This window comes from Martes martes, assembly GCF_963455335.1.
Source record: "Martes martes genome assembly, chromosome: 14".
NCBI lineage: Eukaryota > Metazoa > Chordata > Mammalia > Carnivora > Mustelidae > Martes > Martes martes.
The window spans coordinates 24,594,983-24,612,558 of record NC_137902.1 but is presented as its reverse complement, the minus strand read 5'-3'; the positions used below and the strand labels follow the sequence as shown (position 1 = coordinate 24,612,558).

The 17,576-nt window shown below is 38.6% G+C and overlaps 2 protein-coding genes across 5 annotated transcripts in view; one reads left to right on the top strand and one right to left on the bottom strand.

Moving 5' to 3' along the window:
- Window positions 1-4,820: 4,820 nt before the first annotated feature.
- SFR1 (SWI5 dependent homologous recombination repair protein 1) lies at window positions 4,821-8,632 on the top strand. 4 transcript variants are annotated; one of them, XM_080823553.1, is made up of 5 exons: window positions 4,859-5,034; window positions 5,117-5,228; window positions 5,650-5,771; window positions 6,383-6,793; window positions 8,004-8,632. In XM_080823553.1, exons 3-5 carry the CDS (start codon window positions 5,676-5,678, stop codon window positions 8,193-8,195), a joined length of 699 nt encoding a protein of 232 aa, XP_080679679.1. In that variant the 5' UTR covers window positions 4,859-5,034; window positions 5,117-5,228; window positions 5,650-5,675; the 3' UTR covers window positions 8,196-8,632. The 4 variants fall into 4 exon arrangements, with proteins under 4 accessions (XP_080679677.1, XP_080679678.1, XP_080679680.1 ...); XM_080823551.1 differs by lacking the exon at window positions 5,117-5,228 and having other exon boundaries at window positions 4,821-4,897; XM_080823552.1 differs by having other exon boundaries at window positions 4,848-5,228.
- A 3,530-nt stretch (window positions 8,633-12,162) lies between these two features.
- Window positions 12,163-17,576, bottom strand: part of CFAP43 (cilia and flagella associated protein 43) — a gene marked incomplete at both ends in the record, with an annotated part of 102,198 nt that continues 96,784 nt past the window's right edge. Inside the window, 4 exons of the mRNA XM_080822915.1 lie at window positions 12,163-12,329; window positions 12,753-12,906; window positions 13,547-13,627; window positions 15,482-15,646. Of these exons, the coding sequence (XP_080679041.1) occupies window positions 12,163-12,329; window positions 12,753-12,906; window positions 13,547-13,627; window positions 15,482-15,646 (567 nt within the window). The remainder of the gene's footprint in view (window positions 12,330-12,752; window positions 12,907-13,546; window positions 13,628-15,481; window positions 15,647-17,576) is intronic.

Genomic DNA, 17,576 nt, shown 5'->3' with positions numbered 1-17,576 from the left:
CTCATAAGGCCCATGATGAAAATCTAAGACATTTTTATGTTGCCTTTGGGAATGGTGGGAAAGGGGTGAAGTTTCAATCTAGCTGTCAGATCCTGAATTGCACCAGAAAATTCCTGGTTATATGCTGATTTACAGATTTTCTCTACTACTATCATCAAAGTTTGCCAAGGGGCTAGAAGAACATAGGAAAAAAGATCAATAGCGTCCTAGAACATGGTAGAATAGTCTCTTCACTCCTTATTTTCCTGTATCATGAGACATTCTTGCTTCTCCATCTAAAAGAAAGCTTTTACACTCTCAAGACTGAAACAATAATGAGAGTCAAGGGTAGAAAACTACACTGACTTCTCTGCTAGCACTTCAAACAGATTTCAATACTGTGAAATTATCTTGGGAGTTGTTATCTCTCAAACTTCAGGTAGTTAAGGATGATTATAAGACATGTTCTGTTGCTTAAAGAATTGCTGAAATCTAATGCCTTTTTTCCCCCAAATGAATGCAGCAGTGACATTTGAGTTAATTAAGGATCTGAGAAAGATGTCGCCTTTAGCTATACTTTTATTACCATTACCTTTCCACAGTCTAACTCCTGTGCCACGACCCTCCCTCCCACACACACCCTACCCCCTTCCTCATCATTATTAATCTAACCTGAATCACTCTATTCTTCTCCAAGAGAACACACCCCAGTGACAGCAATGAATCATAGACACTCTTGCTCCTCTAGTCTCTAATGGACTTGACAAAATGCCAGGTCTAATAAAAATAAAAGGACAGGAACACCAGGTGAAAGGAGCTCTTTAGGTTCTTGTTCAGTATATTACCCTCAGTATTAGTTACCAGATAAGTTTTCTAGTTGCACAGTGGTGGACAAGTTTTTATCACACAAATGCTATTGACCCTCCCCATGTCTTCACACTCTAAGTAGCCATCCTACTCAGTAAGGCAACCTCTCAGCGATGCCTAGTAGCTAAGTTAGGGGCTCTTTCATCTTGAGGTTGAAAATAAAATTGCTTTTGCTTAATGTAGCTAGAGAGTATTAAACAATTTACCCACAAAGGTCATACTTGGATTAAAAAAAAGTCTTCAACAGTCTCTACAAATCAATCAATTATACATTATAGAATTCCATAGGAGGTCTTTAAAGAAAAGAAATAGAAACAGTTTGTCAGTCACTTAAAGGGAAATTTATAAGATGACAACACTAAAACACATCTTCTTTACCATGGATAGGTCTGCAGGAATCGAATTCATGGCAAGAGAAACATAGAGGAGAGTTTTTGAAGATTTTCAACCTATATAGAAATGTCAGAAGCAATATTGAAAGCCACTTAAGAGAATTTAGGAGTTTTTGTGAGTGTTATAAATTTGTATTAGATTTTGTTTAACTTGCCCTAATGAACATTATAAATCAACTTAATCATGTGGATTTTACACAATACCTCACCCAATTAGATTTTAATCCTGTTTTACAAATGTATATTTATATTTTTAATTGTTAAAAAAATCTATGGATACTAGGTGTATCTACATAATATAAAAATGGTATTAACACAGAAAAGTCAATGGAATGGAATGTAGGTCACTCTGAGATTACTGTTAAGATTTATAAAATGATGCTACAGCTAAGAATTTTTAAATAAATAAACCCAGTGAAATGAAATTTTAAATTGTGGCTTAACCGCATGTGTGTGTGTGTGTGTGTGTGTGTGTGTGTGTGTGTGTATGTGTGTGGTTTATATGGAGAAAGAGAGAAAGACTATTTTCTTCTTGCCATTAAAAAAGAATAAAAAAGCCTCATAAAGATTTTTAGGCCTATGTCATCATCCCAATGACAATAATCACAGACTAAGGGAAGAAACATTCACCACTCCCTAATGAATAACAAAGTAGCTAACAGTAGCCTTGGGTATTAGAGAAATTTAAAAACACAGGGAAAGCCTGCCTTAGGTTAATATTAATTACTATTATCATAGAATTCTATTGTTCAAATTGTTCTCTATGGTAGAATAAGGAGTCCTTGCCTTCTGGCTCTCTAGGGCAGTGTTTTTCCCACCCTGAAAAATTTCAAGTAACATACAATGTCCCATGTCACAAACAACAAACTACTTATAAAACAATAGATTTGGGGCACTTAAAGTCATGGAAGTGTTTGCTAGGCTTTATCTAAAGATAAAATGAAAACTGTACAGGGGCTATATTCCAGATTCCTTACACCAAGTTGAGAGCGGAAGCTGTTTCCACTTGCGGATGTCACTGGAGTAAGTAAAATACAAACTTAAATGTGGGAAGATCGTTCAGTTGTAACAACACATGTAAGTCAGAGATGTAGGTCAACAAACGCACATTTCTAAAATGCAGGTTTTTCTGAATAGTTATTCTGAAGTTCTTTGAAAATCTGGCCAAAACAATCCCATTTAATGTAGCAGTTCACATAATAAGCAAGTCAGAACATTTGCAAGGCAAGATGTTGTTTTCTTTTATGCAGCCAGCAAAAACACAGCTCTAAGCTTGGGCTCTCCTGATAAAAGGATTTTGGAGCAGCTGATTTTAGAGAATCATAAAAACAACCCAACCTTATGCCCCAAGGTATAAAGAATATGCAGAGTCTGCATTGTGCTTCTAGTGTCAGGACAAATCAGTCTGCTCTTTTCAGTGTGAGTAACTGATGCCAATGGATGAGTAAAGGGAGAAATAAATGTACAGACAGACCTGTGGCTTGATGTGGTAACACTTGTGTCAGAAAATCATGAGTTTGGGGTACCTGGGTGGGTCAGTTGGTTAAACGCCTGCTTTTGGCTCCAGTCACGGTTCCAGGTCCTGGGATCCAGCCCCTTCAACAGGCTCCCTGCTCAGCTGGTAACCTGCTTCTCCCTCTGCCCCTGCCATTCCCTCTGCTTGTGTTCTGTCAGGTGGGTAAATAAAGTCTTCAAAAAGAAAAAAAGAAAAGAAAAAGAAAATCATGAGTTCTCTCTTTCATTTTGTAAATTCCTTGAGGTGAATTTATGCAATTTTTTAAAATTTAGAAGGGGAATATATATTAATTATATATGGAGGCACCAAGTGTTCTGCTCCTTTTGGCTTAAATTGTATGGGGTTTTATGGATTACAGCATCTTTTAAAAATCTGGCCTTTTTGGGGAGATAAAGCAGAAGGATGAAAGAATTACCATGCATACTGTTATATCAATTAAGGAATGGTGAATATAGTAGTATATATAAAATAACAACTATGGAGTGGGTCCTAAATATCTACTGCTGTTTTCCTTGCCCCTCACGAATTCTCATTTAATCCTCCAATCCCTAGGAGGTTGATACTATTATACCTGTTTTACAGATGAGGAAACCCAGGCATAGAGACACTACTTGACAAAGCATATAAAATAATGGTGTCAGGATTTGAACCTAGGCAATTCGCCTCCAAGGTTTACCTCCTTAATCACTGCACTGGGTTGTCTTCAGTTTCTCTGTATCTGACTACTTAGGACTCAGTTAATTCCTCAGGGTCCTGGCACCTCTAAGCTATCAGCTCTTTGCAAAGAGACAGTACCAACGTTTAAAATGGCCATTCATTAGGTTGAAAACACCAGCTCCTTAAAATTCCCAACTTCCAGGTGACTCAGAAAATCCTGAGTAATTGTCTTTCCCCAAACCCAGTGCTCCACCCGATTTATTTAACTTTGTTGTTGCACAGCAACAGAAGATCGCTACCAGGAAGTGAGGGTTTTGTTCTTTTTAATGTTTTATATTTAAAAGTAATCTCTACAGCTAAGGCGGGGCTCGAACTCAGCTCCCCCCGCCCCCTCCCCATCAAGACCTGCGCTCTTGCGACTGAGCCAGCAAGGGCCCCACAGGAGGACCATTTTCGACGAAGGCGCTGCCCAGTATTCAGCAAGGGCTAGATCTGCCTCAAACATCTGGATTCTGGAAAAACAGAAACAAACATCTGAATTCAGCACCAACACAATCTTATTCAGTGATTGGTCTGCTTCCTGTGTAGCCCAAAGGGGTCTGACCCCAGTCTGACCAGACTTGAAGCCAAGCTACAGAATCTAAATTTGGGGGTAGATGCAGTAGAAAACCTGTGAGAGAGCCGCCGTTTGCGACGTCAGTGACTGGAAAAGAGCTCAACCCATCCGCCCGGCCTCTTGGAGCGATTTCTAACATGTTGGATTCTCAACAGGCCACCTAAACCAGCGCTCTCCTCTTTTGCGTTCTTTGCCTTAGGAGAGTTTAGGGCCGTAAATTTAACCCGTAGCCAGGTCTGCGGCTTCGGGTCCTGCCCGGTGTGAGGACGGACGTTTTGTGTGGGGAGTGAGGACAGAGACTAACGGCGGGAGGAGGGGGGGCAGCGGGGACAGGAAAACCTAGGTGCGGGGGAGGGGCACGCCCAGGCGTACTTTGCACACACAAAAACAAGGAAGCTGGAAGGGAAGGCAAGGCCTGGAAAGAGGTGGGGGGAAGCCGCGAAGAGAAGCGCGGCGCGCTAAGAATCCACCCGGCTGGCGTTCAGAGACTCTGCCCACCCCCGCCTCCAACCCGGCTGAGGCTCGCGGCCGCGCGCACAGAGCGCCCTAGCCCCCCCCTCCCCCGCAGCGCTCCGCCCTTGGGCGGGGCAGAGCGGAGAGCGTCAGTCCACCGGGCCAATCACGCGTCTCTGTGGACATCGCGTGACCCCCCCTCCCCGGCCTCCACCTCCTCGCAGTCGCTGGAGGCCGCGCGCGCACGCGCGCGCGCCGTCCTGCCGCTCTAGGCCGCTGAGCCCCCCCCGGAGCTGCGCGCGTCGATCAATTCAGCCAATCGCGCTTCTCTTCCGCCTCTCGTGCGGTCTCGCCCGGCCAGGCCAGCGCGCATGCTCTGGGCTCTGGGGATGGCGGAGGGTGGTGGAGTGTCGGCTAGTGAGTGAATGTATGAGAGTTGGGCTGGTTCGGGTGTCTGTGGTGGAGTCGAGTGGACCTCTCTTTCTGCGGTTCTGGGGATGAGAATGAGTTGGGGTCTCTCGAGGGCTAGTGTGGGTGTTCTGCAGTAGTGGGAGGTAGGAAGAAACTCCCCTCCATACCCCATTAAAGTGGATGCCTTTGTTTGAGGAAAACGGCTTAAGCCAACTCTCTTTCCAGGGTCTCTTCGCTACTTAAACGACACACACGGGCATTTATCTGCGCTTGTGTTCCTTGTTCGTCAGGCCTGAGTGGTCGTTGGTTCTAGTCACACAGCTTTTTAGGGTTTAAGGTACTGTGATACGTCAGTTTTTCGAGTCAAGATTTCAATTATATTTCATTATAAAGCCGGAGTAACGAAATTAAAGGATTCCCGGAGAATTACAAAATCATTCTCGCTACCCTCTACATGGCGGATTTTGAGGATATTTTGATAGATAAAACAAGTGGAGTGTTTATTATGAAATGCTAATTTGTCCTGAAAAAAACCCAGGAATCACCATGTGGACCAACACAGTCTTACTTAGGAAAGTAAACGGGAAACTGCAAAAAGAGCAAGAATGGATCACAACTAAGTGAAGTTGTTGCTGGCGTATTTGTGGATGTTATATGTACAAGAGTAAAAAGTTCTTTCACAAAAATTGAATATATCGCGGTATCAGCTAATTTTATTTACATTCTGATTTTTTTTTTTTTTTTTTTTTTTTTAAAAGAGGTAGGCGAAGATTTCATTTCCAAGATGGAAAGCCCGTCCGGCTCAGCTGTGATTTTACCTAGCACTCCACGGTCCTGCGCCAACCCACCATCTCCCCGTACAAGCAGTTTAAGAAAACAAGTATGAATATCTTAGTTCTTTCGCTGGAGCTGTTCTGTATTTCTAGGTATTGTGCCAGTAGTGGGTTTAAATCTACAGAAAACTGTCAATTAACATAATGTGTAGATCAGTAAGTAGATACCGAACTATTAAATAATTTTAGGTCTTTAGCCTAAGATAATGTGTTTGACCCCCTATCCCCACCCCTCATTTTCATCTTGAATCAGTTATTTTCATTTAGTTTCAGATCAGGTTACTACAAAATTCCAAACTGAGGAAGCTTGAATCCGCAGTATTCTGAAGGTCTTTGGTGGCAGGGATCTAGGTCTTTTACTTAATTTGTAACTGAAACATTCATTAGCATCAGGAATGTGCTAGTTGCTGAACAGGTATTTGTGATGACAAGGATAGGTGTCTCAACACTGTTTTAGAAGGGTTCTGACGTTTCTAAAACATGAAATTAATAGGGCTTGCAGGAATTACATTTTGTGGTGGTTACTTTAGATATGTGGAGATACAAAGCCATCTAGTGGTGTCAACCACTTCTGTCAAAGAAATATAAGGTTTTTATTTCTAGTATGTTTGTTTACACAGGAATGTTTTTCTTGATTAATGTTTTGTGCTTTTTTCAGCCTATGAGTGCAACACTTAGAGAACGATTAAGGAAAACTAGATCTTCATTTAATTCCCGTTACGGTGTGGTAAAACGTCTTAAGGTAGAGAATGAAGAAAACGATCGGAATTTTCCTGAGAAACCAGGATCTTCAACAGAAGAAAACTGTTTGGAACTTCAGGAAAATTTTAAACACAAAGATGGTGAATTCAAAGAAAGTACATATTTGAAAAATGCCTTCAAGAATATCAGTGCGTGTGAATCTAAATCTCTTGATACTGAGTCATGCAGTGATCTCCAAAGTGACTTTGTGAATGAGGATCTTCCCAAACAGGGATTAAGTGAAGAAAGAACAAAATTGATGAAGCAGATTGAAGAGAAAGAAGACCTTCTTCGGAGGCTAAAACTGGTCAAAATGTATAGATCAAAGGTGAGAATAATTTCAGAACCACTTCTTAATATTTATTTTTAAATAAATGATAGGAAAGTAATTTCAAAGAGAAAATGTTTATTTAAGCATAATAAGCAATAAGCCATACATTGAGAAACCTAGCTGCCAACAACTGTAACTCAAATGAAAGTCATAGATTTCGAGTGGAAGAGGCTCCTACACACCAGATACAACTTTAGAAAGTCCCAGCTCTCATTTAATATGCATTTGAAGTTTTTCTCTCTAGTTTCCAGCCTGTAGCAATATTAGTATCAAATGATAAAATCAAGTACAATGAGAACAAAAGTGATAGTTGCCAGTGAATGATTAAAAAAGCTAAACATAGACCACAAAGTACAATAAAAAATATATTTTAAAAAGATTTTATTATTTATTTGACAGAGATCACAAGTAGGCAGAGAGGCAGGCAGAGAGAAGGGAAGGGAAGCAGTCTCCCTGCAGAGCAGAGAGCCCGAGGCGGGGCTCAATCCTAGAAACCTGGGATCATGACCTGAGCTGAAGGCAGAGGCTTTAACCCACTGGGCCACCCAGGCACCCCAATAAAAACTATTTTTAGTAATAGTCTTGTGTTCTTCCAACTTATTCCAATGTTCCAGGTACTTTGTTTGATAAGACAACAAATACAAAGTAGGTTTTTAGATTTCATCTGGGCACTTGGGAGAAGATAACCTTTACTGACCCGGGTCATTCATGTATATGTAGTGGCTCCTTCCCCAACAGCGTGGTATAAATTGGAATTTTAGATCTGATTTGTTGTCTTGAATTTTTAGGATTTTTCTAAATGTAACTACCTGGGTTTTATAAGATAGTGATGTTGGGAATATTTTAATTTTATTTTAATTGAATATTTTCATTTTTTAGAAGTACAGCTATAATCGAAAAAGTGTTTTGTTTTGTTTTAATCTATATTGTTTCTTCTCTACATAGTTTTGCCCTATTTCATGATTTGATTTGTCCCTGAGGGTAAAGATGGTCCAGAGGTTGGACCAAACAAAATAGCCATAGAACTCAATTTGAGTGTCATTGCAGTCATTCTACTTAAAACCATCTTACTTTTTCCTGGGTAGAAGTCCCAATCCTGACCAAGTGTGTTACTCTTCAAACCTACTCATTTACTAATTTAACAACTTTCATTAAGTTAAAATAGTATGCTTAGCTAGGTATTAACCTATTTTTTTTCCTCTTTTAGAATGACCTGTCTCAGTTACAGTTGTTAATACAGAAGTGGAGAAGCTGTAGCCAGCTGTTGCTTTATGAGTTGCAGTCAGCCATGTCTGCGGAGAACAGGAAACTCAGCCTTTCTCAGTTGATAGACCACTGTGGGTTAGACGATAAATTGCTACACTATAACAGAAATGAAGAAGAATTTATGGATGTTTAATTCATAATTATTTCCCCAGAATATTTTTGAGAATGATAACTTAAAAGATACTTAATACATTTTAAAAGGAAGGTAGAAACCATTACGTAAATATAAAATAAGATCTAAAATGAAAATTTAGTAGTCTGGATAAATTTGCCAAAGAAAACTTCATATTTAAAGAAATGTGAAAAAAAATTAAATCATGTTTAAAAAATGGTTTGGTCATTTCTGTAAGTCAATTTTAATATATTGTTTATTGTGGTAAAAAAAGTTCTATTTCTTTTTTAAGGTTTTATTTTAAATGTTAAAAAATAGTTCAGTCTGGTGAATGTCTAAACCTAAAGTGGTCTAAAAATGCCTGTCTCCTAAGTTTATGGACCGTGTTTCTATCCATTTACCACATACTTCCATCTGGATGGTGTAGCAGGTAATTAAACTTGTCCATATGTCATTTTATTCTTCGCTGTCTTTTCAAATTTGTTTATTCTTCATCTCATTTAGTGAAATGACCATCTATCTCTTAAAAACAACATATCCTCATTCCCGCCTTCAAGGCATACAAGATCCTTCACGTTCATCTACCTTTCTAGTTTCATCCATTCAGTTCATAGTGACTCCTCAGCTAGAAAGCCACTTTCATAAGGCTGTGTTTCTGGCTGCTATATTGTACACGTTACCTCTCCTTGTGGTTGTATACAGAAATATGACCCAAGCTGGCCCATTCTGAGAATTGGAATTGTGCTCAGGGAAAGAAACCCCATCTCTTTTTGTGGCTGAAGCTATTGTAGGCAGATTTGGAAGCAGAAAAGCTGGTGTGCTAAGAAGGATAGTATGTGCCCTTATTAAGAAAGGCAAAGATGTTAGATGGAGAGAGAACTTTGTGGATCAGTGGCTTCCTGGTTCTATCCTCCAGTCCTTCCTGAGGGCCGTCTGGATTTCTGCTTTTGGGTCCTGTTAAAGGCTAAAACAGCTTTACTTAGTTAAAAAAATCCGGGGCGCCTGGGTGGCTCAGTGGGTTAAAGCCTCTGCCTTCGGCTCAGGTCATGATCCCAGGGTCCTGGGATCGAGCCCCGCATCAGGCTCTCTGCTCCGTGGAGAGCCTGCTTTCTCCTCTCTCTGCCTGCCTCTCTGCCTACTTGTGATCTCTATCAAATAAATAAATAAAATAAAAAAAAAATCCTGAAAGAAAGTACTTCTCTACTAGTAGATAAAGAGCCACTACCCTAAGGCCCCTCCTCCAAGCATACCCTGTTTTTGGCCCAGTCCCACCCCATGATCTAACAAATCAATATTTGACCTAGCAGGAGACATTAAGATGGCTGCTTTTACATCCATTCTAATTGTTAGTGTCCATGCTGGTACTACCCTTCCCCCTTGCCAAACACTCCCCTCTTGCCATACACAAATTCCTACCTTCTAGACACTGGTATTGTCATTAGCTGCCATGAACCCAAGAGGACTGACTCAGGCCTAACATGGGCCTCTTCTGACCCTGAGATTTCTAGATGGGTATTCCTAGGAAGCTGTGCTGTTGGGAGCTATCAGCCTCCATTGCTGCTTGCTGCACAGCTAGAAGGTGTAAATGTGGCATGGGAAATGGTTTCCCTAGTGATGGTGCTGGTATTTGGTTGCAGCTACTTATTGTTGATTAGCACATCCCCTGGAGTCACCCTCACATGTCCACTTGGAGGAACTATAGCATCAGTGGGACTCTAGTTCTGGGAGAGTTGGGGAGAGCAGTTGGGGACATAGTAATGGACGTTTCCAAAGCACTGACTGGGTGCTAAGGGCTCTAGCAGCACAGTGAACATTCCTGCAACAGGAGATAGTTCTTGGAACATGGATCAGGCTTACAGGAAAGTTTAATGCCCAAGATGCCCATGAGGCGAGACCCTTTTTTATAATTTCTGTTGAATTTCACCTCTATTTAATGGGATGCATTTGTTTTAAACATCACTGGATACTATATTTTTATTCACAAAAATGAAAGCTACCATTTAGCAACTGCTTTGTGCCAGTTTACAAATTATGTTAACTCATTTGAGTATTAAAATTATTGGCATCCCAATTTTAAAGATGAGAAAATTTAAGATAGTTATTTAACTAAATAGTTATTTAAAGCTCAAGTGGCAGAGCCAGGATTTGAAACCAGGTAACCCAGCAAGAGAGCCCTACTAAGAACCATGCTATATTTGACCCAGTTAATTATCTTACTATATAATATAATTTAAAGAACTATAAAAATACAATTGCTGTTAGTTCAGCAGAAGCTGAGAGGAATTAGTACCATGGACGGTATCAAGAGTGAGTTGGTGTGGATGACCCACGTGCCCTTCCAAAGCCAACCCCCCAAACCAGAAGATGACTTCTGTTGAAAAGTGCTGCTAGTAGAGACAAGAGATTTCTGCTAACCTCCACTCTATACATGTCTCAAAGCAAAAAGCTTGAATTGTCAGAGTCACCCAGGGTAGCCACTAAGAAAGAAATTACATAGGCTGTTAATAGGGTGGTGGGGTTATGGACATTGGGGAAGGTATGTGCTATGGTGAGTGCTGTGAAGTGTGTAAACCTGGCGATTCACAGACCTGTACCCCTGGGTCCAATAATACATTATATGTTTATTAAAAAATTTTAAAAAGGAAATTACATAGGCTGTTAAGATCTAGGAATCCATGGTGAAATTTGTGGCATTGACTATTAGCAAATGGAGCCTAATAAGGCAACCAATCCTGGTCATCTGGAATTTATATCACCAGAAAAAATGGAGAGGAAAAAAACACCTAGCAGAATCTTTATTGACTCAAACCAGCAGGACAGAGAACTTTGATGATCTCATCCTAATACAAAGTGTTTGTACTCTTCATACACTTCACCCTTGGATCCAGGTTCCCACCCCCACAATCACCCTCTCAAAGATAATTTTGAAGGATCCAAGATGTAGAGAATGTTACCAGTGGGCACTTGTCTGCTGAAATCAGCCAAATCGACTACTTGAGGAGTCATTCTGGTACTAAGGAGGGCCATCAAAAGTGATGTTGGGCCTATCACTTCTCTTACATTCCCATCCAGCATTTATCAGTATATGGGGGATCAAGAGACCTGAGCAATCTCTAGAATATTTTAAATCTCTTAAAGATTTTTTTTCTAAATACAAGCTTTTTTATGATAATAGCTCTCTTGCTTTACCTACACCTACGCACACTGAATATGCTGTTGCAGATTACACTTAACATTTAATTCACGGATTTCAGAAGAATTGAGACCATGACATGTCAAAAGATTGTGAGGACTGGTCAATGAACCTGATGGTATCATCTTGGAATGTAGCAGTTCACAGTCTATGGAAGGGGGAAGCAGTTTTCTGAGCATTCAATCTTTTCATTGTTTAATTATCATCATGTATTACAAAGAATATGCAATGTAGAAGACTATGTTATGTTTATGCAGAAAAAATATGTTGTACTTTTCAAATGATTTAAGGCTTGGTAAAAGGAAATGGTTCACTTTGTTCTCATTGCTAGAATTGGGAATAAGTGTTCTGAGAAATGTCCTAAATGTTCTGAGAAATTTTTTTCTTATTATATTTTTTCTGCTGAAGAAAACTTGGGAAATATAGAAAAAAATATAAAAATCATCCATTAACTCTTAAGTTTTCTGGTAATTTTATAAAATTAGAAATGCCAGGAGTAGCGAAGAATTTTTTGTCTTTATGACAAAAACTAAGACTAAATGAGTAAGAGAGTAAAATACATCTTGAATATTTTCAGTTCATTCCTGAATGAAAACAATTCATAATATTTTACACATTAATGCAAGACACATTTTTATAATGATTAAGGTTAAAATTAAATAATTTGCTATTAAAAATATGCAACTAAGAAGCAGCTCTACTTAAATTTCCTGATATGGGAGAAAAAGAAATCATTTTAATAAAATGAAATTATTTTTTAAATGATTGATTCCCTTGTGTTTCCCACCAGCATTTTTATATTTGAACAAGAGCAGGAAATGTTTTCATCCTTAATCGTTCAACTTCAGCCTGCAATACTGAAATCTGTTCAGCTTGTTGTTTTGCAATTTTTGTTAGCTTTTGGTGTTGCATCATGTTTTCATATCGTTCCTTGGCAATCTTTTCACAAGTCAGTTTAGACCCTACCCCAAAAATGAAGAAGGAAAGAATTAGTTGGATTATCATCTCTACTTTATAGAAACAGAATTCAGAATCAATTAAATATTTGGAAGAAATGCTGGCAGCTTTATAACTACTAACCAGATTTCAGGAATAATGATTACTATTTTTTTTTATAATTTTTTCTTAAAGGATTTTATTTATTTATTTGACAGACAGAGATTACAAGTAGTCAGAGAGGCAGGCAGAGAGAGAGGAGGAAGCAGGTTCCCCGTTGAGCAGAGAACCTGATGCGGGACTCGATTCCAGGACCCTGAGATCATGACATGAGCCCAAGGCAGAGGCTTTAACCAACTGAGCCACCCAGGCACCCCTATAGTTTTTTTTATTATGTTATGTTAGTCACCAAAGAGACCTACAGTTGAGTAAAGAAAAAATATTCTTACCTATTGCATTACAGATGTCTTTTCTCTCTGAGACAGCCACCAATTCTTCTCGTAAATTGCAGCTTAGAGTATAATTTGCTACATCTTTTTGATTGCTGTACCTTCCCAGTTTTTTTAGTAGTTTTTTGCAGTTTTCCACATTCTTTTTGTGGGTCTGAGATTTTTGTTCCCATGACACCCCGCAAAAGTAGTTTTGAAAAAAAGTATTTTTACAAAGACATTATTTTTTTAATTTAAATTATCATCAAGGTATCATCTTATCCCCATATCCCTATTGCCTAACATAATGCCTGAACATAGTAGTTAACTAAATTGTTTAAAGATAGAATGGTATTTTAATATGACATTTTAGAAAAAATCTTGTATATTCTTAAAAATGAGAGATTAAAAAAATACAAAGCCTTGAGATTACTTTGTTTCCATCTTATATAAGTTATACAAGCTAAACTGAGCATTTCTTAAGCAATAATGAAAAAACAAAGGCTTTACAAAGTCAAAGAAAGACTATCAACACTTCTGTTACATAAATCACAACTTAATGTGAAATTAGAAATTCATGTACACTCAGATATCTCCCAAGGGATTAATTCTAATAGTAAAAGAAGTACTTCAGTCTACCATACTTGTTATGGTTGCAAAGACACTATTCCAGGACCTCTAATTAGATCCTGAATGACAATAATGGACCACGGTTTTATTAGGTTCTGTCTGAATTCATGACTTGGAATACTATTACTTTGTTCAAATAATTCACAGCTGTTGGGATTATAATGAATAATATCTTTGAGACCTACCTTCTCTAAAACAGCAATGGTTTGCTCCATTATTCCAATCTGAATGGCAATCAGAGTCTCATAGTTTGGTTCATTTAGGTACTTAGAGAAGAAAAAGACCCCACAAAATATGTAAGATATTTTATTCTTTCAATAGATAACTTTATAAAACATTCTTAGTTTTCAAAGTTACCATTATCATAAAAATTATCTAAGATTGATTTGACTTTCATGCCATAATGTTTACTTGTATTTAGCTATTGATACACTCACTTGTATTTTAATAATCACAAATGCCTAGAATTTATTTTCTCATTTATTCAACTCACCAAATATTTATTAAGTGTCTCATTTGAGCCCTATATTAATACTGTTCCAGTTAAAGATACTAAGGGAGATACAAAGATAGATAACATGACTTTAGGTTTCAAAAAAAAAAAAAGCATGTAGATATGATTAGTTGCCAGAAAATATGTAAAGTGACATGCAAATTCAAAGATGGTTTGGAAAAGGATGTGGTTTTTCTGGACTAGGAAAATCCAGAGGCTTTTAGAGAAGGTGGCATTTAAACTAGACCTTGAAAAATAGATTTGGGATGTGAAAAATGTGAGGAAAGAGATTTTAGGTTGAAGAACCAGTAATGAGCAAAGACACAGAGGTAAAATCCGAGAAAATATTAATCAGTTTGTTTTGAGAACACTAATGTGAGGAACAGTGGGAATGAATTTAAAAAGTTAGTTGAAGGATGCAGATCATCCACCTAAAAATTTCATAATTCATTTACTAGGTAAGAGGTTGCAGTTTAAAATGTTTGAGCTGAGTAGTAAGGTTACCAGGGCTGAACATCAATATTAATCTGAGAGCAACATATAGTATAGATAAGTAAGAGCCCAAAGGTCAAGAGACCAGCTAAGAGATTTTTTTTGGTAAAAGTTTGTTTATTTTTTTTAGTGATCTCTACACCCAACTTGGGGCTTGAACTTATGACCCTGAGATCAAGAGCTGCATGTTATTCCAACTAAGCCAGCCAGGTGCCCCCAGGTGGATTATAATACAATAGTCTAAATCGTGGAAAAGAAACACTGAGCCAGGCTAACGGCAGTGGGGACAAAGAATGAGGGAATAAACAGATAAACTAGGCAAGACTTGGAAGATGGGAGAGGGGAATCAAAGATGACTACAACTATAAGCCTGAGTAAGGGGTTGAAAAGAACAGAACTAAGCACATTAAGAAGGGTTGCTGTTGGGAATAGGGAACGTAGAAATAGAGCTAGAGGGAGATCAGGAACAGAGAATTTGGATCAGTCTTTTAGAAGTGATCACTGAAGTTAGAAAAATCGACATCCTTAAAGGAGAGGGCATGGACGGAAACAGAGCAAAAGGCAGGATCATAAAGGATAGTTATATTTAAGAGTTAGGGGGCACCTGGGTGGCATAGTCAGTTGAACATCTGACTCTTGGTTTCCGCTCAGGTAGTGATCTCTGGGTTGTGAGATTAAGCCCCAAGTGAGGCTCCCCACTCACTGCGGGGTCTGCTTGAGATTCTCTCTCCCTCTCCCCCTCCCACTTGTCCCCCCTCCTCTCTTAAATAAATAAATAACTCTTTAAAAAAGGGGGGCGGTTAGAAGCAAAAGAAAATTCAGTAAAAGAGGCAGAGTGTCCTGACATGTTGGAAGAAAAATAGCAGAAAACAGGATTGATAAAAGTCAGAGAGTTGGGCAATTAAGATGGTCAAATGCTACCAAGAGTTGAGGGATGGTGATGACTAGGGGTCAGACCACTAGATTTGACAATCAGGAAATCCTCAGAAGACAAAGAATTTGTAGACACATTGAGAAAAACTACTGGCTTATAATGTGCTTGATACTGCAGAAGCGTCTTATTAAACACTGTTTAAATGAAAGAAAACGTTAAGGAATGAAATTAAAATTATATAGTGAGGCAGGGAGAACTCACCTTTTGACGATCTCTTGAAAAAAACAGCATCTGAATATCCCAAGCCTTCTGATTTAGGTCTTCCATTTCCATCTCCATTTTCCTATGTTCCCACTCAATCTGAAATATTCCTTTGTGGACATCTTTACTTTCCACCATGCTAGCAACTTTCTTTTGTCCTTGAGTCTTGAAAAAAAAAAAGTACATTTTGATATTCATAGGACTCTGCATACAGAATACAGAATATCTGAAGCTGAATGCTATTCTTAGGAAACACTTGGATCATGGAGGTAATTCTATCTTCTTTTTTAAAAAAAATTATTATTATTGGGGCACCTGGGTGGCTCAGTGGGTTAAAACCTCTGCCTTCGGCTCAGGTCGTGATCCCAGGGTCCTGGGAATGAGCTCCGCATCGGACTCTCTGCTTGGCAGGGAGCCTGCTTCCTCCTCCTCTCTCTGCCTGCCTCTCTGCCTACTTGTGAGCTCTCTCTCTGTCAAATAAATAAATAAAATCTTAAAAAAAATTATTATTATTATTTGTTTATTTATTTATTTATTTATTTTGAGGAGAAGGAGTACATGCATGAGAAGGGGGGAGCAGAGGGAGAAGGAGAGAGAACCTTAAGCAGGCTTCATGGCCAGCATGGAGCCCCACTCAAAGCTGGATTTCACGACCCTGAGCTGAAATGATGAATCAGCCTGATCACCTAGGTGCCCCTTCTTTTTAAAAGTGTAGCAGATATTAAAAAATTACTGATCACTAAAAAGCTGATAGGCCAAAACAGAAAGGATTATAAAATACATCTGAATAGCATAGCCAATTTACTTTATATGTCAATAATTAGGCAGAAACTCTTTTTGCCATCACCAATCTACCAATCTGTATGTGTTTATACCCCTACTGTCTACTCTGCCTTCCTGACAGTATAGACAAAGGACTGTAGTTTAATGCATCTAGGCACAACAGTATCTGGTTGGTAGCTAGTGGAAAAGCAAAAAAAATTTAAAAAATAAAATTGAGTGGATTAAATATATTTAAACACCCAGATTTTTGCACTTCATTTCAAATTGCCTACATGAAGTTCAGGAATATTTTCATGAAGTTGTTCTCCCAGATTGCTATTAGTGAAACTCTTATGTCTCTAAAATAAATTTTATGAGTTCTATCAGTCAACATTTTATATCTTTCTTCTTCAAAAACTTAGCTTTTTGAAGTTCATGCCATTATATTATACCATACCACCCGTTACTCTTTTTAAAAATTATTTCCATCTTCTGATCACTGCTGGGCCTCTCAATTCCTTGAATTACTCACTTTCAATGATACCCATCTCACTTAGACACCCAAATCCCACAATTATACCCTTGGGAGATCTTATTGTATGTAACAACTCCAACATCCTAAGTTCAAGCATTGCTCTAGGGTAGTGTTTCTCAAATGTTGGAGATACTGCCCTACCATAGGAAATTAAGATTATGTTTGCAGAAATTTTTGGTTGACATAACCGGAGGGAGGTGTTACTACTGGCATCTAGAGGGTAGATGCCAGGGATGGTACTAAACTTTATGCAATACACAGGACATCTCTCCACAACAAATAATCATCTGACCCAAAATGTCAGCAGTGCCAAGGTTAGAAAATACTGCTGTAGAGCTACCACATCTCCTTTCTGCTCTCCTTTTGGTCAACTTTTTTTCCTAAGATTTATTTATAGTCACCATCTCTACAACCTCACTTCATATTATTTCTTCAACCATAGCCAATTGACCTGCCCCAACTTCACTGAGACTGCTCTTGTCAAGTAACTGACATAGTGCATGAGTCCCTTGTCCTTGGAGCCATTTCTCTCATAGTTTTCAGGTTTTTTCCTTCATTGGCAACTCCTTCTCAGTTTTATTACTTGACTCCTTCTCCGATAGGTCTATCAGAGTTGGACTTTGGACATTGGCCAAAGTCCCATTCCTAGCTGGTCTCAAGCATGTTCATGGCTTAAATTATCCATATGTAAATATCTCTATATAATAATTCATATGTAGTTATCTGTATGTGATCTATATCTAGAATACTTCTAAATTTATATCTCAGCTCTAAATTCTGTCCAGTTGATATATCCAC

Coding starts and splice junctions, on each gene's coding strand:
- SFR1 (XM_080823551.1), top strand. CDS start 4,852: ATGCTCTGGGCTCTGGGGATGGCGGAGGGTGGTGGAGTGTCGGCTA. Junction 5,772..6,382: donor CAAGCAGTTTAAGAAAACAA/GTATGAATATCT, acceptor TGCTTTTTTCAG/CCTATGAGTGCAACACTTAG. Junction 6,794..8,003: donor TCAAAATGTATAGATCAAAG/GTGAGAATAATT, acceptor TTCCTCTTTTAG/AATGACCTGTCTCAGTTACA.